This window comes from Oncorhynchus kisutch, linkage group LG30, assembly GCF_002021735.2.
Source record: "Oncorhynchus kisutch isolate 150728-3 linkage group LG30, Okis_V2, whole genome shotgun sequence".
NCBI classification, from domain to species: Eukaryota; Metazoa; Chordata; class Actinopteri; order Salmoniformes; family Salmonidae; genus Oncorhynchus; species Oncorhynchus kisutch.
In genome coordinates, this window is record NC_034203.2 from 47,659,552 (window position 1) to 47,681,893 (window position 22,342).

Here is a 22,342-nt window from a genome sequence, read left to right on the forward strand (position 1 = left end):
ACTTCCACAAAGCTGTGAACCATCTAAGAGACAAGGCAATAAGGGTCTTCTATGCCATCAAAAGGAACATCAAATCCGACATACCAATTAGGATCTGGCAAAAAATACTTGAATTAGTTATAGAACCCATTACCCTTTATGGTTGTGAGGTCTGGGGTCCGCTCACCAACCAAGAAATCACAAAATGGGACAAACACCAAATTGAGACTCTGCATACAGAATTCTGCAAAAATATCCTCCGTGTACAACATAGAACACCAAATAATGCATGCAGAGCAGAATTTGGCCGATACCCACTAATTCTGAAAATTCTGAAAATTAATTCTACAACCACCTAAAAAGGAAGCGATTCCCAAACCTTCCATAACAAAGCCATTACCCACAGAGAAACTAACCTGGAGAAGAGTCCCCTAAGCAAACTGGTCCTGGGGCTCTGTTCACAAACACACCCCAGAGCCCCAAGACAGCAACACAACTAGACCCAACCAAATCATGAGAAAACAAAAAAATAATTACTTGACACATTTGGAATAACTAACAAAAAAACAGAGCAAACTAGAATGTTATTTGGCCCTAAACAGAGAGTACACAGTGGCAGAATACCTGACCACTGTGACTGACCCAAAATTAAGGAAAGCTTTGACTATGTACAGACTCAGTGAGCATAGCCTTGCTATTGAGAAAGGCCACCGTAGGCAGACATGGCTCTCAAGAGAAGACAGGCTATGTGCTCACTGCCCACAAAATGAGGTGGAAACTGAGCTGCACTTCCTAACCTCCTGCCCAATGTATAACCATATTAGAGACACATATTTCCCACAGATCCACAAAGAATTTGAAAATAAATCACATTTTGCCAAACTCCCATATCTACTGGGAGAAATAGCCAGGTAGCCTAGTGGTTAGAGCGTTGGGCCAGTAACCAAAAAGTTGCTGGGTTGAATCCCCGAACTGACATGGTAAAATCTGTCGTTCTGCCCCTGAACAAGGCAGTTAACCCACTGTTCCAAGGCCGTAATTGTAACTAATAATTTGTTCTTAACTGACTTGCCGAGTTAAATAAAAATTAAATCCCATAGTGTGCCATCACAGCAGCAAGATGTGTGACCTGTTGCCACAAGAAAAGCACAACCAGTGAAGAACACACACCATTGTAAATACAACCTATATTTAAATTAATTTCCATCCCTGTGTGTATGCCAGGTAAACCTAAACATGTGTGGTGTCTCACCTCTCATCCTGTGTACAGGGGTGCCCCAAGGACCTGTAGCGCCCTCCGATGGTGAAGGCACAACACCAAGCTACTACAACACCCATGATGCAGTGCACCAGTGAGTGGACGAACTGACGGGGGTGGAGCACCTGACCCAGGAGGGCGATCTTGGAACAGGCGATGGATGGGACGACTGGTGGGAATCAATCAATGAATCAAAAAATTTGTAAAACAGGGTGAATGCTGGGACTGTTGTCCCAGGACATTGGCACCTCCATATACAGGGTGAATGCTGGGACTGTTGTCCCAGGACATTGGCACCTCCATATACAGGGTGAATGCTGGGACTGTTGTCCCAGGACATTGGCACCTCCATAAACAGGGTGAATGCTGGGACTGTTGTCCCAGGACATTGGCACCTCCATAAACAGGGTGAATGCTGGGACTGTTGTCCCAGGACATTGGCACCTCCATATACAGGGTGAATGCTGGGACTGTTGTCCCAGGACATTGGCACCTCCATAAACAGGGTGAATGCTGGGACTGTTGTCCCAGGACATTGGCACCTCCATATACAGGGTGAATGCTGGGACTGTTGTCCCAGGACATTGGCACCTCCATAAACAGGGTGAATGCTGGGACTGTTGTCCCAGGACATTGGCACCTCCATATACAGGGTGAATGCTGGGACTGTTGTCCCAGGACATTGGCACCTCCATGTACAAAGCCACCTACATTACAGTGAGAGCATCATTTATATATATATATGTATATATGTATACAGTAATTGCATTGTCCTGGTTCCACCCACGCAGCCTGATTCAATCTCAAGAGATGGAGTGCAGCAATCACCTCAGGCTCCTTCCACTCAGAAGTGTGATCCCCTGGGAGAACCCTGGGAGAACCCTTCAGCTACTTGCTCACCTGTGTAATACTCCAGGTTGAAGAAGCCCACCATCAATACCACTCCACATAGCAGAATGAAGGAGAAGATGGCACTGGCACTGGTCAATAGGGACAGGCATTCTGGAAGCAGACAACACATAATTAATAGGCTGCTGAATAGATATATATATATATATATATCCATCTACTGGCACTGGTCAACCAGGCCAAGCATTCTAGAAGCAGACAACACATAATTAATAGCATTCTAGAAGCAGACAACACATAATTAATAGCATTCTAGAAGCAGACAACACATAATTAATAGCATTCTAGAAGCAGACAACACATAATTAATAGCATTCTAGAAGCAGACAACACATAATTAATAGCATTCTAGAAGCAGACAACACATAATTAATAGCATTCTAGAAGCAGACAACACATAATTAATAGCATTCTAGAAGCAGACAACACATAATTAATAGCATTCTAGAAGCAGACAACACATAATTAATAGCATTCTAGAAGCAGACAACACATAATTAATAGCATTCTAGAAGCAGACAACACATAATTAATAGCATTCTAGAAGCAGACAACACATAATTAATAGCATTCTAGAAGCAGACAACACATAATTAATAGCATTCTAGAAGCAGACAACACATAATTAATAGCATTCTAGAAGCAGACAACACATAATTAATAGCATTCTAGAAGCAGACAACACATAATTAATAGCATTCTAGAAGCAGACAACACATAATTAATAGCATTCTAGAAGCAGACAACACATAATTAATAGCGTTCTAGAAGCAGACAACACATAATTAATAGCATTCTAGAACGAGACAATAGAATAATGTGCTTACAAGAAGTCTCCGACATAACGGTCTCAGCTGGCTACACAGCCAGAGAACGACTACAGTAAGGTAAGTTAGTCTGACTGGCTACACAACCAGAGAACGACTACAGTAAGGTAAGTTAGTCTGACTGGCTACACAGCCAGAGAACGACTACAGTAAGGTAAGTTAGTCTGACTGGCTACACAGCCAGAGAACGACTACAGTAAGGTAAGTTAGTCTGACTGGCTACACAGCCAGAGAACGACTACAGTAAGGTAAGTTAGTCTGACTGGCTACACAACCAGAGAACGACTACAGTAAGGTAAGTTAGTCTGACTGGCTACACAGCCAGAGAATGACTACAGTAAGGTAAGTTAGTCTGACTGGCTACACAGCCAGAGAACGACTACAGTAAGGTAAGTTAGTCTGACTGGCTACACAGCCAGAGAATGACTACAGTAAGGTAAGTTAGTCTGACTGGCTACACAGCCAGAGAACGACTACAGTAAGGTAAGTTAGTCTGACTGGCTAGAGTGAACTAAAACATTTTGACATTGTGTACAAGGTGAGTGTATTGGCTTATGAAAGCTTCTCTTACCTGATATCCAGAGTATCGGGTGAAACAGACTGAATCTGCTGAGAAGTACAAACAGAGCTGTGGTGGGCAGCAGCAGCAGGACAGACCACGCCATACTGGCTACTGCTCTCCAACAAATCACCTGGAAACACCAACATTCATACCGCAGATACAATACATCACATTGGGAAGTGACTGGTATGCCAGAATTGTGTTACCTGAAAATGTTAGCCTGAATAAGTCTAACCGAGGAACGCTGAACTCTGTTCTCTTTTATCGAGGTGGAGTTGAGTTCTGATAACTGGTCGCGTGATTTGCTAGCAACAACATTGAGACAGCGTCAGTCGATGCTTGTTAGAAAAACGCCAATTCTGAAAACGATTACCTGTAACTATGTTTGTTCTGTACAATCGCATTCCTCCCCCAGTGTGCAGAAATTAATACTAGAAAAATATTTATATTTAAAACTTCCCGAATACAACCACTGACTTTTCCCCTCATTTGTATTCCTCATCTCAGTGAATGGCACATAGTTGTCCATAACAAACATAGGTACAGGTCAGGGTTTTCAGAATTGACATTTTTACAAGCGTCGACTGATGGCGCCTCAATGTTGTTGCTAGCAGAAGTTCAGCCCGGGAATTTGGAGAATTTTGCTTAAATACATTTCTTTTTAAAAGTTAGCTTATAACCTTCAACATTTTTTGTGTGGGATACACATAAGGCAATTCTAGGTCTTGTGCCATATGTTGGTTAAACTATCCCCCTCTGCATGCACTCTTCCATCACATGTACAGCTGATTCTCAAGATCTTGCACACTAGTGATATGCTATTGAGCCCACAGTACTACACTGTCTGAGCCAAGGACTACATACTTTCTGGTAAGTTTTGATTACAATACTGGGTGGGGTGAATATATTTTATACGACATACATAATTTTTTGTTAACTAGTAAATAGTAGCCTACAGCAAAGTGTGTTTAAATAATTTCTAACTTGTTAACAATTTCTGCTAGTTAGTTTTTGCTACCATGTGGGTTTTAGCTGGCTTGAGCCTGCTAACTGAGGAGTGTTATTTCACCTGTTTCCATACATGTTTCATTAAAAAACATTTTACAAAGGAGTTGTTTAATCTAACTGCTGAACTATTTATCTGTACATAGAATTGTATTTGTTGTTTTTTTTCAACAAATTTTGTTCTAATCTTCACAGGAAAATGCCACATCTGATGTGTGGAGACATTTCACTTCAGCAAATGTAGTAGGAAAAGCTGTGTACATTTGCAAATAGTGTGGCAAATCGTATGTGAAGAAGGCAACAAAAATGCAGAATCATCTGGCCCAGTACATAAAGTTCCCTCAGCGCTCACAACAAGCAACCTCTGACAAAGTCCCTCTACTTCTATTCGAGGTGAAAATGATGAATCAGACACCTTATCGATAGCAACAGCTCATGGTCCTCCTGGAATCAGAAGTTTTTTGGACTCAATGGAGGAACGTAGTCAGAGAAATGCTGATGAATGTCTTGCTCCAGCTGTGTATGCAACTGGTTCACCTCTGATGCTCACAGACAATGTGTATTTTAAGAGATTTCTGAATGTTCTTTGCCCAGCATTCACCCCTCCAACCAGTATTCTACAAGAGCACAGACACAAGGAACACACCGGTCTCTACATTGCAGATGAGCTGAAGGCAGTCATCAATGACCTTGGACCACAGAAGGTATTTGCACTGGTGACAGACAATGCTGCGAACATGAAGGCTGCTTGGTCTAAAGTGGAGGAGTCCTACCCTCACATCACACCCATTGGCTGTGCTTCTCATGCATTGAATCTGCTCCTCAAGGACATCATGGCACTGAAAACAATGGATACACTCTACAAGAGAGCCAAGGAAATGGTTAGGTATGTGAAGGATCATCAAGTTATAGCAGTAATCTACCTCACCAAGCAAAGTGAGAAGAATAAGAGCACCACATTGAAGCTGCCTAGCAACACAGGGTGGTGTGTCATGTTTGACAATCTCATGTCTCCGCAGTCTGCCGATATGGACAGCCCTATCAAGAGGATCCTCCAGGATGATGTATTTTGGGAGAGAGTGGTAACCAGCCAGAAACTCCTGAAACCTATAGTAGTAGCCATTGTATGGATTGAGGGAGACAATGCCATCCTGTCTGATGTTCAGACTCTGCTTGCAGATGCAAGAGAAGAAATCCATACTGCCCTGCCCACTTCACTGTTGCTCCAGGCAGAGGAAACTGCAGTTACATCTGCCTGAAGCCCATACACACCGCAGCGTACATGTTGGACCCCAAGTACGCTGGTAAGAGCATCCTGTCTGGTGCAGAGATCAACAAGGCCTATGGTGTCATCACTACCGTGTCTCGCCACCTTGGCCTGGATGAGGGCAAGGTTCTTGGTAGTCCAACATATCTCATCAGCCACCTGGTGGAAGGGACTTTGTGGATCCCCTGATGCCTCCATTATCCTCCAAATCCCACCAACATCAGCCGCCTCAAGAGTGCAACTGGTCCTAGTTTGGGAACACACACCACAGCACGCAACAGGTTGACCAATACAAGGGGATGATGTTTTGGTGGCCAGCGGGGAAATGTGAGGCTTTTTTGAGTCTGACAACAAGACATCGTCAACAAGGTTGGAAAGTAACAGTGAAGATGAGGCCTCAGAGTCTGATGTTCAAGAGGTGGACATTGAGGAGGTCCAGGTAGAAGACGTAGAAGCCTGAGAGGAAGACAACCAAAGCTTTAGCCTAATTGATGCAGGCTACTGGGAAACACAAGCACTTCTTACCTCAAATTGCTTCGCTATTCATGTTGAATAAATTAGTCTTCATTTGAACTAAGCAAGCTGCTAAATAGTTCAGTTTACGTCAGGGGCTATAGGCTACCTGCTTTTATCTAAGCGAACCCTGGCAAAACTGAATCACAATCATCAACCCAGATTTGTGTCTGTAGCCTATTGATATGAGAAGTCAATCTCAGGAAGTGGGACATTTATAACGGTTTATAGTATTAACATCTGTCACATAATAACAGCTAAATTGCCAGAAAATAGCCGAACATTAACATTTTAAAGGAAGTCCAAGTGGTTCTTGCTCAGAGATTGAGATCCTCGGTCCAACTTTCATCACTCAAACTCTCCTGTTGGATTCATCCATGTTACGGACATACGCAAAGGGGATTTATTTACAATAATAAACCTGGTTTTATACCTGAATGCTGATTGACTGAAAGCGGCAGTATACCATGGGGTATGAGAAAATATGACTTTTAATTGCGTTGGTACACAGTTTATTATAGCAATAAGGCACCCGGGGGGTTGTGGTCAATATATCACGGCTAAGAGCTGTATCCGGGCACTCAGCTTTGCGTCATGATTAAGAACAGCCCTTAGCCGTGGTATATTGGTCATATAGCATACCCCCTTGTACCTTATTTCTTAATCATAGCAGTCAAACGAGCTTAATCGCCATCCATTGATGGAAACTGATCTGGCGAGTTTAATAAGGGTGAATTATTTTCTCTTGTCACATATTCAGTCATAGCTTGCAATAACTATTATTTTGAGGAAACACGAATTACACTTCTAATGTCGTTACAAGTTACTATGTTATTCCTTCCAATTGAATCGATAACATTATGGGAAAGGGTTTTGTTGTATAAATATGGCAACTCCACTCTTGCTGTGAAAAACAAACTATTGGGCTGGTTTCCAGGCGTTTTGTGCGGGTTTTGAGTGGTATGTATTGGGCTAGAAATTGTAGCTTGGATCCAGACACTCCGGTCAAAGCTGAATGCTACGTTAAACTACTAAATTACATAGCTTATGTGAAACTTGAAAATCTAGCTAGCTTTTCTATAATTACAGACAGCCAGCAACAACTTGTGTTGTTGTTGTTATACTAGCAATGAAATGTAGCTACTGTTACTAGCTAGCTAGTTAGTTAATAGCCAAGCTAGATAACTGTAATTGGGTAACTAACTAGCTAGCTGTGGTTTAGTTGTTTAAATAGGGCAGTGCTTACCTTACGAACGAACCAACAACTTTGATCCGATGAAAACATTTTGTTTCGATATAAAGATTTTAGATCCGACTGCAAAAAAAAATTAAAGTATTTAAAAAAAAAAACTTATGCCAGCTAGTTGTCACAATCCTAGAGAATATTCCACTTCTGTGCAGTTTCTCGTATAAGCGCGGCACATGCATTCAAAGGACATGTCAGGACCCCCCTTTTTCAAAGTCTGTCCAGAGAGACGACAGCATGAAGAAGAGAGGCTGAAACTGCTTCTCAGAGACAAATCCACACCACGTTGTAAAGCGACGTCATGGCGACGCAGGTTGATGAAGAACATGCGTAGAAAACACTTCATCCGGTCTCGCCGCCGAACTGCGCATGTGCATGCCGTCAAAAATCAAAGGCACTCTCCATCGATATAAAAGTAGTTTTTTTAAAGAAAATTAAAATATGTCACTTTCACGAGGTTGGAGTAATAACCTGTTCAATTACTTAAGATTTTGGCTAGAATCTCGGTTCTGCCATTAGATTTCGAGAAAATTATTAATTCATGAATACTTTTTTCACTTCTCTCATTGACTTGTCAAACGTCAAACCCCGACCTAGTCTGTTTGGTCCGTTTCGGAAGCGTTCCTGGTAAGGTCGTGATGTTGCGCCTCTTGGGTTTTAGAAACTCTGTGGTCTGTCACATAGAAATTAGGTGGTGGGCCGGAGCCTAAAAACGTGAAGTTGATCGATCCCCGTCGAGGAAGGACCTGATATTTTGTATATGACAGTACAACATTCTTGTGATGACTATAAAATTTGATGGCACCTTAACTTGTCATAAAAAGTATATTTCAACACCCTGTCTACTCAGGCAAATTTGCAAACTGCTAAACCTGGAACCAATAGGAATCCCGTACATACCTCTCGTGATGAAGACAGCCTATGGCTGTAGGATGAAACACAACCTCCAATGAAAACTCGAGCTGCTTCCTGTGCGTGTGTGCGCGTGCGCCAGAGACGGAAATAAGTTCTATTTTGGAGTGAAATGTGCAGCATGCAATTGGAATTGTCCTGAACGTATGAAGAGGAAACACCGTTGACCAGTGGTGTAAAAAGTATCCAATTGTGATACTTGAGTAAAAGTATAGATACCATAATAGAAAGTTACTCAAGTAAAAGTGAAAGTTACCCAGTGTATCCTACTTGAGCAAAAGTCTAAAAGTATTTAGTTTTAAATATACTCAAAATAAATTCTAATTGATAAAATATACTTAAGAATCCAAAGTAAAAGTATAAATCATTTCAAATTCCTTATATTAAACAAAGCAAACGGCACCATTTTTGTGTTTTTAAAATTTATGCATATCCAGGGGCACATTCTAACACTCAGACATAATTTACAAAAGATGCATTTGTGTTTAGTGAGTTCGTCAGATCAGAGGCAGTGGGAATGACCAGTACGTATTCCCTCGATAAGTGTGTGAATCGGGCCATTTTCTTGTCCTGCTAAGCATTCAAAATGTAACGAGTACTTTTGGGTGTCAAGGAAAATGTATGGAGTAAAAAGTACATCATTTTCTTTAGGAATGTAGTGAAGTAAAAGTTGTCAAAAATATAAATAGTAAAGTACATTACAACTACCCCCAAAAACTACTTAAGTAGTATTTTAAAGTATTTTTACTTAAGTACTTTACACCACTCTGCAAACTCTCCTTCCAGACTCATATCAAACAACTCCAATCCAAAATCAAATCTAGAGTCGGCTTTCTATTTCACAACAAAGCCTCCTTCACTCACGCCGCAAAACTTACCCTAGTAAAACTGACTATCTTACTGATCCTCGATTTCGGCGATGTCATTTACAAAATAGCTTCCAACACTCTACTTAGCAAACTGGATGCAGTTTATCACAGTGCCATCCGTTTTGTTACTAAATCACCTTATATCATCCACCACTGCGACCTGTATGCTCTAGTCGGCTGGCCCTCGCTACATGTTCGTCGCCAGACCCACTGGCTCCAGGTCATCTACAAGTCTATGCTAGGTAAAGCTCCGCCTTATCTCAGCTCACTGGTCACGATGGCAACACCCACCCGTAGCACGCGCTCCAGCTCACTGATCATCCCTAAAGCCAAAACCTCATTTGGCCGCCTTTCCTTCCAGTGCTCTGCTGCCTGCGACTGGAACGAATTGCAAAAATCTCTGAAGTTGGAGACTTTTATCTCCCTCACCAACTTTAAACATCTGCTATCTGAGCAGCTAACCGATTGCTGCAGCTGTACATAGTCCATCTGTAAATAGCCCAACCAATTTACCTACCTCATCCCCATACTGTTTTAATTTACTTTTCTGCTCTTTTGCACACCAGTATCTCTACTTGCACATGTTCATCTGATCATTTATCACTCCAGTGTTAATCTGCTAATTGTAATTATTCGCTCCTATGGCCTATTTATTGCCTACCTCCTCATGCCTTTTGCACACAATGTAGGATGTGTGGTGTGGTGTGGATGTGTGGTCAGGTTTACGAGGGTATGTTTGGCAACATGGGTGAAGGATGCTTTGTTGCGAAATAGGAAGCCGATTCTAGAATTCATTTTGGATTGGAGATGCTTAATGTGAGTCCGGAAGGAGAGTTTACAGTCTAACCAGACACCTAGGTATTTGTAGTTGTCCACATATTCTAAGTCAGAGCCGTCCAGAGTAGTGATGGGGGCAGGTGCAGGCAGCGATCGGTTGAAGAGCATGCGTTTAGTGTTACTTGCATATAAGAGCAGTTGGAGGCCACGGAAGGAGAGTTGTATGGCATTGAAGCTCATCTGGAGGTTAGTTAACACAGTGTCCAACAAAGGGTCAGAAGTATACAGAATGGTGTCGTCTGCGTAGAGGTGGATCAAAGAATCACCAGCAGCGAGAGCGACATCATTGATGTATTCAGAGAAGAGAATCGGCTCGAGAATTGAACCCTGTGGCACCCCCACAGAGACTGCCAGAGGTCCAGACAACAGGCCCTCCAATTTGACCCACTGAACTCTATCGGACAAGTAGTTGGTGAACCAGGCGAGGCAATCATTTGACAAACCAAGGCTGTTGAGTCTGCCGATAAGAATGTGGTGATTGACAGAGTCGAAAGCCTTAGCCAGGTCGATAAATACGGCTGCACAGTAATCGATGGCGGTTATGATATCGTTTAGGACCTTGAGCGTGGCTGAGGTGCACCCATGACCAGCTCGGAAACCAGATTGCATAGCGGAGAAGGTACGGTGAGATACGAAATGGTCGGTGATCTGTTGTTTAACTTGGCTTTCAAAGGCCTTAGAAAGACAGGGTAGGATAGATATAGGTCTGTAACAGTTTGGGTCTAGAGTGTCTCCCCCTTTGAAGAGGGGGATGACCGTGGCAGTTTTCCAATCTATGGGGATCTCAGATGATACGAAAGAGAGGTTGAACAGGCTAGTAATAGGGGTTGCAACAATTTCTGCAGATAATTTTAGAAAGAGAGGTTCCAAATTGTCTAGCACGGCTGATTTGTAGGGGTCCTGATTTTGCAGCTCTTTCAGAACATCAGCTATCTGGATTTGGGTGAAGGAGAAGTGGGGAAGGTTTGGGCGAGTTGCTGTGGGGAGCGCAGTGCTGTTGACTGGGGTAGGGGTAGCAGGGTGGAAAGCATGGCCAGCCTTACAGTATGTTATAAAGCCATACAGTAGGTGTTATAAAGCCTTACAGTATGTTATAAAGCCTTACAGTAGGTGTTATAAAGCCTTATAGTATGTTATAAAGCCTTACAGTAGGTGTTATAAAGCCTTACAGTATGTGTTATAAAGCCTTACAGTATGTGTTATAAAGCCTTACAGTATGTTATAAAGCCTTACAGTATGTGTTATAAAGCCTTACAGTATGTGTTATAAAGCCTTACAGTATGTGTTATAAAGCCTTATAGTATGTTATAAAGCCTTACAGTATGTGTTATAAAGCCTTACAGTATGTTATAAAGCCTTACAGTATGTGTTATAAAGCCTTACAGTATGTGTTATAAAGCCTTACAGTATGTGTTATAAAGCCTTACAGTATGTTATAAAGCCTTACAGTAGGTGTTATAAAGCCTTATAGTATGTTATAAAGCCTTACAGTAGGTGTTATAAAGCCTTACAGTATGTGTTATAAAGCCTTACAGTATGTTATAAAGCCTTACAGTATGTGTTATAAAGCCTTACACTATGTGTTATAAAGCCTTACAGTATGTTATAAAGCCTTACAGTATGTGTTATAAAGCCTTACAGTATGTTATAAAGCCTTACAGTATGTGTTATAGAGCCTTAGTGTGTTATAAAGCCTTACAGTATGTTATAAAGCCTTACAGTATGTGTTATAAAGCCTTACAGTATGTTATAAAGCCTTACAGTATGTTATAAAGCCTTACAGTATGTGTTATAAAGCCTTACAGTATGTTATAAAGCCTTACAGTATGTTATAAAGCCTTACAGTAGGTGTTATAAAGCCTTACAGTATGTTATAAAGCCTTACAGTATGTGTTATAAAGCCTTACAGTATGTTATAAAGCCTTACAGTATGTTATAAAGCCTTACAGTATGTGTTATAAAGCCTTACAGTATGTGTTATAAAGCCTTACAGTATGTTATAAAGCCTTACAGTATGTGTTCATTGGTTTCATAGTGAAATAAATCCTCCTTTTCACGTTGATGATTCCCATTTCCCAGCTGGAGGCCATTTCCCAGCTGGAGGCCATTTCCCAATGTTGTTAATCCCCCTTGTTTATCTATAGAAGACCTTGTCTTGTGGTGTCGTGATCGTGGTGAAGGAGAAGGTTTGGTCTCAAATGCGTTGTGTGGGAGTTTCTGGGCTGAATCGATGGACATCTCTGTTTGTACTCCCTTGTGAGAGACAGATTTCTCTCCGGGCCTCTGGGGTAGGCCTATCGCAGGGAGAGTGAGCTGCTCTCTTTGAGATCTCTTATCCTCCCAGAGTTTCAACAAACGGCGTTGATTATTCGTCATGTCCTTCAGGTTCTGCTGTAACGACTGCACCTGATATTCCAGAAGAGTTTTGGACGTGACAGCATTTGCCAGCTCTGCTGTCAGATCATCAATGGTCAAACTGAGTCTACCCGTTTTCTCCACCAGGAAACTGCACTGGCGCTCCTTCTCGTGCATGTCAGAGATGATGTCCTTGGTGGTTTTGCCGTTGAACTTGGGGCTCGCCTCCAGGCCTATCTCTTGGCGGAGAGTCTTGACATGCTTGCGCAGCTCCTTGTTTTCCGAAGTCATGGTCTTGAATTTCTGTTTCAGCAACTCCGTTGACCTCATCCTGGACTCGTACTGTCTCAGCTTCTCCCTCATAATACTCTCCCTGTGCACCGCATCGTCTCTCTCTTTCCTGCACTTCTCCAGAAGTTTCAACATCTCAAACTTGGAGACGTTCTCTTTTTTCTCAGCCATGCGGTTATAGCTTTTAACAGACTCAAATATCACACATAAAACTAGAATCCCCTAGTGTGGGATAATAACCTATAAATCCTCTCTGTTCTCTACTCCTGGTTTCAGGTTTCTCTACTGCAGGTCTCTCCCATGGGTTCAAATAGATCGACAAATCATTTTCAGAAATCAAAAACATGAATATTCCTCAGGATCTAGAACGTTCCATCCATTGTTATATCCACCCTGGACATAAGCACTTGACATAATCCCCTTGTGTTAAGTCTATCAGAGAGAGAAGAGAGGCAGGCAGCACCAGGGCAGCTCCAGCTGGGCAGGCAGCAGTTCCTCTCCAGTGTAACACTAAGCTCAGGTCTAGAATGACCGTTAATTAGGCCACACCATCTCTTTGACACAGATCGTTTCAAGTGACACAATGTTTCTATTTTCTTAATTAAAGCCAAATACTTAAGCCCTTCTTGCTCAGTAAATGGTACAAACGTTAAGCCCTCCTTGCTCAGTAAATGCATCAACATAAGCCCTCCTTGGTCAGTAAATGGTACAAACATAAGCCCTCCTTGGTCAGTAAATGTATCAACACAAATCTTCTGTGACCTAGATTGTAGCTAGGTTTTGGTTAATAAAAATGGGAGTCGTATAGGATCTGTGGTAGTGGTAGTGTATAGTATCTGTGGTAGTGGTAGTGTATAGTATCTGTGGTAGTGTATAGTATCTGTGGTAGTATATAGTATCTGTGGTAGTGGTAGTGTATAGTATCTGTGGTAGTGGTAGTGTATAGTATCTGTGGTAGTGTATAGTATCTGTGGTAGTATATAGTATCTGTGGTAGTGGTAGTGTATAGTATCTGTGGTAGTGGTAGTATATAGTATCTGTGGTAGTGTATAGTATCTGTGGTAGTGGTAGTATATAGTATCTGTGGTAGTGTATAGTATCTGTGGTAGTATATAGTATCTGTGGTAGTGGTAGTGTATAGTATCTGTGGTAGTGGGAGTATATAGTATCTGTGGTAGTGTATAGTATCTGTGGTAGTGGTAGTATATAGTATCTGTGGTAGTGTATAGTATCTGTGGTAGTTTATAGTATCTGTGGTAGTGTATAGTATCTGTAGTAGTGTATAATACCTGTGGTAGTGTATAGTATCTGTGGTAGTGGTAGTGTATAGTATCTGTGGTAGTGTATAGTATCTGTGGTAGTATATAGTATATGTGGCTAGTGTATAGTATCTGTGGTAGTATATAGTATATGTGGTAGTGTATAGTATTTGGGGTCATGTATAGTATCTGTGGTAGTGTATAGTGTCTGTGGTAGTATATAGTATCTGTGGTAGTGTACAGTATCTGTGGCTAATTCATAGTATCTGTGGAAGTGTATAGTATGTGTGGGTAGTATAAAGTATCTGTGGTAGTGTATAGTATCTGTGGTAGTTTATAGTATCTGTGGTAGTGTATAGTATCTGTGGTATTGTATAGTACCTGTGGTAGTGTATAGTATCTGTGGTAGTGTATAGTATCTGTGGTAGTGGTAGTGTATAGTATCTGTGTTTGTGTATGATATCTGTGGTAGTATATAGTACAGTGCCTTGCGAAAGTATTCGGCCCCCTTGAACTTTGCGACCTTTTGCCACATTTCAGGCTTCAAACATAAAGATATAAAACTGTATTTTTTTGTGAAGAATCAACAACAAGTGGGACACAATCATGAAGTGGAACGACATTTATTGGATATTTCTAACTTTTTTAACAAATCAAAAACTGAAAAATTGGGCGTGCAAAATTATTCAGCCCCTTTACTTTCAATGCAGCAAACTCTCTCCAGAAGTTCAGTGAGGATCTCTGAATGATCCAATGTTGACCTAAATGACTAATGATGATAAATACAATCCACCTGTGTGTAATCAAGTCTCCGTATAAATGCACCTGCACTGTGATAGTCTCAGAGGTCCGATAAAAGCGCAGAGAGCATCATGAAGAACAAGGAACACACCAGGCAGGTCCGAGATACTGTTGTGAAGAAGTTTAAAGCCGGATTTGGATACAAAAAGATTTCCCAAGCTTTAAACATCCCAAGGAGCACTGTGCAAGCGATAATATTGAAATGGAAGGAGTATCAGACCACTGCAAATCTACCAAGACCTGGCCGTCCCTCTAAACTTTCAGCTCATACAAGGAGAAGACTGATCAGAGATGCAGCCAAGAGGCCCATGATCACTCTGGATGAACTGCAGAGATCTACAGCTGAGGTGGGAGACTCTGTCCATAGGACAACAATCAGTCGTATATTGCACAAATCTGGCCTTTATGGAAGAGTGGCAAGAAGAAAGCCATTTCTTAAAGATATCCATAAAAAGTGTTGTTTAAAGTTTGCCACAAGCCACCTGGGAGACACACCAAACATGTGGAAGAAGGTGCTCTGGTCAGATGAAACCAAAATTGAACTTTTTGGCAACAATGCAAAACGTTATGTTTGGCGTAAAAGCAACACAGCTCATCACCCTGAACACACCATCCCCACTGTCAGTCAAACATGGTGGTGGCAGCATCATGGTTTGGGCCTGCTTTTCTTCAGTAGGGACAGGGAAGATGGTTAAAATTGATGGGAAGATGGATGGAGCCAAATACAGGACCATTCTGGAAGAAAACCTGATGGAGTCTGCAAAAGACCTGAGACTGGGACAGAGATTTGTCTTCCAACAAGACAATGATCCAAAACATAAAGCAAAATCTACAATGGAATGGTTCAAAAATAAACATATCCAGGTGTTAGAATGGCCAAGTCAAAGTCCAGACCTGAATCCAATCGAGAATCTGTGGAAAGAACTGAAAACTGCTGTTCACAAATGCTCTCCATCCAACCTCACTGAGCTCGAGCTGTTTTGCAAGGAGGAATGGGAAAAAATTTCAGTCTCTCGATGTGCAAAACTGATAGAGACATACCCCAAGCGACTTACAGCTGTAATCGCAGCAAAAGGTGGCGCTACAAAGTATTAACTTAAGGGGGCTGAATAATTTTGCAAGCCCAATTTTTCAGTTTTTGATTTGTTAAAAAAGTTTGAAATATCCAATAAATGTTGTTCCACTTCATGATTGTGTCCCACTTGTTGTTGATTCTTCACAAAAAAATACAGTTTTATATCTTTATGTTTGAAGCCTGAAATGTGGCAAAAGGTCGCAAAGTTCAAGGGGGCCGAATACTTTCGCAAGGCACCGTATCTGTGTTATTGTATAATATCTGTGGTAGTATATAGTATATGTGGTAGTGGTAGTATATAGTATCTGTGGTAGTGTATAGTGTATGTGGTAGTGTATAGTATCTGTGGTAGTATATAGTCTATGTGGCTAGTGTATAGTATCTTTGATAGTGTTAGTATATAGTATCTGTGGTAGTGTATAATATCTGTGGTAGTATATAGTATATGTGGCTAGTGTATAGTATCTGTGGTAGTATATAGTATATGTGGTAGTATATAGTATATGTGGTAGTGTATAGTATTTGGGGTCATGTATAGTATCTGTGGTAGTGTATAGTGTCTGTGGTAGTATATAGTATCTGTGGTAGTGTACAGTATCTGTGGCAGTATATAGTATATATGATAGTATATAGTATCTGTGGTAGTATATAGTATCTGTGGCAGTATATAGTATATATGATAGTATATAGTATCTGTGGTAGTATATAGTATGTGTGTTAGTGTATAGTATCTGTGGTAGTATATACTATCTGTGGTAGTGTATAGCATCTGTGGTAGTGTATAGTATATGGGCTCATGTATAGTATCTGTGGTAGTGTATAATATCTGTGGTAATGTATAATATCTGTGGTAGTGTATAGTATATGGGCTCATGTATAGTATCTGTGGTAGTGTATAATATCTGTGGGTAGTGTAAAGTATCTGTGGTAGTGTATAGTATCTGTGGTAGTTTATAGTATCTGTGGTATTGTATAGTACCTGTGGTAGTGTATAGTATCTGTGGTAGTGGTAGTGTATAGTAACTGTGGTAGTGGTAGTGTATAGTATTTGTGGTAGTGTATAGTATCTGTGGTAGTGTATAGTACCTGTGGTAGTCTATAGTATCTGTGGTAGTGTATAGTATCTGTGGTAGTGGTAGTGTATAGTATCTGTGGTAGTGGTAGTGTATAGTATCTGTGTTTGTGTATGATATTTGTGGTAGTATATAGTATAAGTGGTAGTTGTAGTATATAGTATCTGTGGTAGTGTATAGTGTATGTGATAGTGTATAGTATCTGTGGTAGTTTATAGTATCTATGGCAGTTTATAGAATCTGTGGTAGTGTATAGTATCTGTGGCAGTATATAATATATATGATAGTATATAGTATCTGTGGTAGTATATAGTATGTGTGTTAGTGTATAGTATCTGTGGTAGTATATACTATCTGTGGTAGTGTATAGCATCTGTGGTAGTGTATAGTATATGGGCTCATGTATAGTATCTGTGGTAGTGTATAATATCTGTGGTCATGTATAATATCTGTGGTAGTGTATAGTATATGGGCTCATGTATAGTATATGTGGTAGTGTATAATATCTGTGGTAGTGTATAGTATCTGTGGTAGTATATAGTCTATGTGGCCAGTGTATAGTATCTGTGGTAGTGTATAGTATATGGGCTCAAGTATAGTATCTGTGGTAGTGTATAATATCTGTGGTAGTGTATAATATCTGTGGTAGTGTATAGTATCTGTGGTAGTATATAGTATCTGTGTTAGTGTATAATATCTGTGGTAGTATAGAGTATATGTGGTAGTGGTAGTATATATTATATGTGGTAGTGTATAGTGTATGTGGTAGTGTATAGTATCTGTGGTAGTGTATAGTAACTGTGGCAGTATATAGTATATATGATAGTATATAGTATCTGTGGTAGTATATAGTATGTGTGTTAGTGTATAGTATCTGTGGTAGTGTATAGCATCTGTGGTAGTGTATAGTATATGGGCTCATGTATAGTATCTGTGGTAGTGTATAATATCTGTGGTAATGTATAATAGCTGTGGTAGTGTATAGTATCTGTGGTAGTATATAGTCTATGTGGCTAGTGTATAGTATCTTTGGTAGTGGTAGTGTATATTATCTGTGGTAGTGTATAGTACCTGTGGTAGTGGGAGTGTATAGTGTCTGTGTTAGTGTATAATATCTGTGGTAGTTTATAGTATCTGTGGTAGTGTATAATATCTGTGGTAGTATATAGTATCTGTGGTAGTATATAGTATATGTGGTAGTGTACAGTGTCTGTGGTAGTGTATAGTATCTGTGGTAGTTTATAGTATCTGTGGAAGTATATAGTATGTGTGTTAGTGTATAGTATATGTGGTAGTATATAGTGTCTGTGGTAGTATATAGTATACGTGGTAGTGTATAGTATCTGTGGTAGTGTATAATATCTGGGGTAGTGTATAATATCTGTGTTAGTGTATAGTATCTGTGGTAGTATATAGTATCTGTGGTAGTGTATAGTATCTGTGGTAGTGTATAATATCTGTGGTAGTGTATAGTATCTGTGGTAGTGTATAGTATCTGTGGTAGTGGTAGTGTATAGTATATGTGGTAGTGTAGTATGTGGTAGTGTATAGTATCTGTGGTAGTGTATAGTATCTGTGGTAGTGTATAGTATATGTGGTAGTGTATAGTATCTGTGGTAGGGTATAGTATATGGGCTCATGTATAGTATCTGTGGTAGTATATAGTACCTGTGGTAGTGTATAGTATCTGTGGTAGTATATAGTTTCTGTGGTAGTGAATAGTACCTGTGGTAGTATATAGTATCTGTGGTAGCATATAGTATCTGTGGTAGTATATAGTATCTGTGGTAGTGAATAGTACCTGTGGTAGTATATAGTATCTGTGTTAGTGGTAGTATATAGTATCTGTGGTAGTATATAGTTTCTGTGGTAGTATATAGTTTCTGTGGTAGTATATAGTTTCTGTGGTAGTGAATAGTATCTATGGTAGTATATAGTTTCTGTGGTAGTGAATAGTATCTGTGGTAGTATAGGTTATATATAACGCTTTCCTTTGTATTGGAACAATGATTCTGTAGATCTGTTCCCTTCCCACAACCTGTTACTGTTAGGCTGACTGACCTGACCACAGACACCACAACCCATCAGGCTGACTGACCTGACCACAGACACCACAACCCATCAGGCTGACTGACCTGACCACAGACACCACAACCCATCAGGCTGACTGACCTGACCACAGACACCACAACCCATCAGGCTGACTGATCTGACCACAGACACCACAACCCATCAGGCTGACTGATCTGACCACAGACACCACAACCTGTTACTGTTAGGCTGACTGACCTGACCACAGACACCACAACCCATCAGGCTGACTGATCTGACCACAGACACCACAACCTGTTACTATTTGGCTGACTGACCTGACCACAGACACCACAACCCATCAGGCTGACTGACCTGACCACAGACACCACAACCCATCAGGCTGACTGATCTGACCACAGACACCACAACCTGTTACTGTTAGGCTGACTGACCTGACCACAGACACCACAACCCATCAGGCTGACTGATCTGACCACAGACACCACAACCCATCAGGCTGACTGACCTGACCAGACACCACAACCCATCAGGCTGACTGATCTGACCACAGACACCACAACCCATCAGGCTGACTGACCTGACCACAGACACCACAACCTGTTACTGTATGGCTGACTGACCTGACCACAGACACCACAACCTCTTACTGTTAGGCTGACTGACCTGACCACAGACACCACAACCTTTTACTGTTAGGCTGACTGATCTGACCACAGACACCACAACCCATCAGGCTGACTGATCTGGCCACAGATACCACAACCCATCAGGCTGACTGATCTGTTCACAGACACCACAACCCATCAGGCTGACTGACCTGACCACAGACACCACAACCCATCAGGCTGACTGATCTGACCACAGACACCACAACTTGTTACTGTTAGGCTGACAGACCTGACCACAGACACCACAACCCATCAGGCTGACTGACCTGACCAGACACCACAACCCATCAGGCTGACTGATCTGACCACAGACACCACAACCCATCAGGCTGACTGACCTGACCACAGACACCACAACCTGTTACTGTTAGGCTGACCTACCTGACCACAGACACCACAACCTCTTACTGTTAGGCTGACTGACCTGACCACAGACACCACAACCTTTTACTGTTAGGCTGACTGATCTGACCACAGACACCACAACCCATCAGGCTGACTGATCTGGCCACAGATACCACAACCCATCAGGCTGACTGATCTGTTCACAGACACCACAACCCATCAGGCTGACTGACCTGACCACAGACACCACAACCCATCAGGCTGACTGATCTGACCACAGACACCACAACTTGTTACTGTTAGGCTGACAGACCTGACCACAGACACCACAACCTGTTACTGTTAGGCTGACTGATCTGACCACAGACACCACAACCCATCAGGCTGACTGACCTGACCACAGACACCACAACCTCTTACTGTTAGGCTGACTGACCTGACCACAGACAACACAACCCATCAGGCTGACTGATCTGACCACAGACACCACAACCCATCAGGCTAACTGATCTGACCAGACACCACAACCTGTTACTGTTAGGCTGACAGACCTGACCACAGACACCACAACCTCTTACTGTTAGGCTGACTGACCTGACCACAGACACCACAACCCATCAGGCTGACTGATATGACATTGACTAATGTCCACGTATTAAAAACATTAAGGGACAAAAGCTCCACTTAATCAGTAGATGTCTAGGCGTCCACTCTGTTTCATTGACTTTGAGACACTGCAACTACTCTAGTCCTTCTCTCTAAGTTACATTCTGTCCCTGAATGATTTAAACATTCAAATTGTACTGATGTACTGGCTTACATTAACATGGTTGTCAACAGCAGACAACTAAAAATACCCACTTTCCTGATCAGACTGTAATGAATACTCAGGGAGAAAAAGGTGTAGATTCACGCACAGAGCGTGGCAGATGTTATTTAGCCATCGCAGAAGGCAGGAATCGTGGTCCCAGGCAGGCAACACAGGTAGGCATTCAAAAACAAACAATACCTCACAACACTACAAACAGAAAAAACTGAATTACAGTTGAAGTCTGAAGTTGACATAGACTTCATTATCAAAATAAAGCTAAATGGATGGAATATGTGGAAAAACGCTCCACATAATTTTTTACATCTTCAACAAGAATTTACCGAAACTTATTACAAATGATGGAGTCACCCATGATTCACAAAATGATTAGCGATGCAAGATATTTCGGTGAGCATATCGGAATCGGCAGATATTAGCTAAAAATTCCAACACCGGCATCTGCCCGATGTCTAGTTTAACACCTGATGTGCAAAACCGATGTCAAAGCTGACGTGTGTACCTATATAACGTAAGTAGATGACGTAATGATGCCATGAAAAATACAGCGCTACTTAGAACAAAAGCTGAAAAATACTAAGCACACACTTCCAACAACTAAACAAGTTCAAGTCGAGCAGTCATTTGAAAGAGTAAGAACATTTCAGCGAGACAACTCAAAGGCCACATCCATTAACGCCAAGATAATGGAATTCATTATGCTACTTGCTATGTGCGTCACTGCTATTAGCTTCACGACTGACATCTGGACCAGCGATGTCAGCCCAATGAGCATGCTGAGTCTGACAGCACAGTGGGTCGTTGAGGATTTCGTACCGAGGAAAGCCGTATTGCATGTTCATACAGCATGTTCTCATACCGCTACTGCCATTTCAATGGCATTTGAGAACATGTTGGAAACTTGGAAACATGAAGACTCCTAATGCCATTCGAACAACTGACTGGAGAAATAAGCTCATCAACTGTGTCTGCAGCAGACATGATACCCTCTGTCATGGCATTGAAACGCCTGCTCAACAAAACTGCCCACACAGACCGTGGGGTTAAAACTTACAAAAGTACTGGAGGCTGGGAACAAGCGATTCGGTGGCATTCTCTCTGAGCCTCTTTACTGTGTCGCCACCATGCTCGATGCTACGTACAAGGACCGCTACTTCGATGCAGACAAGAAACAGGGTTTACGTGAAATATTACATACAGCTGGACAAGATGGAAACGGACACAGTGACAGTGGGACCGAGGAAGAGAGGACATGGACAGACATGGCTGGACAAGATGGAAACGGACACAGTGACAGTGGGACCGAGGAAGAGAGGACATGGACAGACATGGCTGGACAAGATGGAAACGGACACACTGACAGTGGGCACCGAGGAAGAGAGGACATGGACAGACATGGCTGGACAA

At 41.6% G+C, this 22,342-nt stretch overlaps 2 protein-coding genes across 4 annotated transcripts in view; both read right to left on the reverse strand.

Moving 5' to 3' along the window:
* The window catches only part of ndc1 (NDC1 transmembrane nucleoporin), a 43,266-nt gene extending 35,410 nt beyond the window's left edge, over nt 1-7,856 (reverse strand). Inside the window, exons 1-4 of one of the 3 annotated variants that reach the window (XM_031810328.1) lie at nt 7,567-7,856; nt 3,545-3,665; nt 2,138-2,239; nt 1,232-1,406 (exon numbers count right to left, since the gene is read on the reverse strand). In XM_031810328.1, the coding sequence (XP_031666188.1) occupies nt 1,232-1,406; nt 2,138-2,239; nt 3,545-3,665; nt 7,567-7,605 (437 nt within the window). In that variant the 5' untranslated portion in view covers nt 7,606-7,856. The remainder of the gene's footprint in view (nt 1-1,231; nt 1,407-2,137; nt 2,240-3,544; nt 3,666-7,566) is intronic. The other 2 variants (XM_031810330.1, XM_031810329.1) reach the window with 2 other exon arrangements.
* A 4,335-nt stretch (nt 7,857-12,191) lies between these two features.
* Nucleotides 12,192-13,001, reverse strand: LOC109882122 (uncharacterized). Its single transcript, XM_020474214.1, has one exon. It carries the CDS (start codon nt 12,999-13,001, stop codon nt 12,192-12,194), a length of 810 nt encoding a protein of 269 aa, XP_020329803.1.
* Between the last annotated feature and the right edge of the window lie 9,341 nt (nt 13,002-22,342).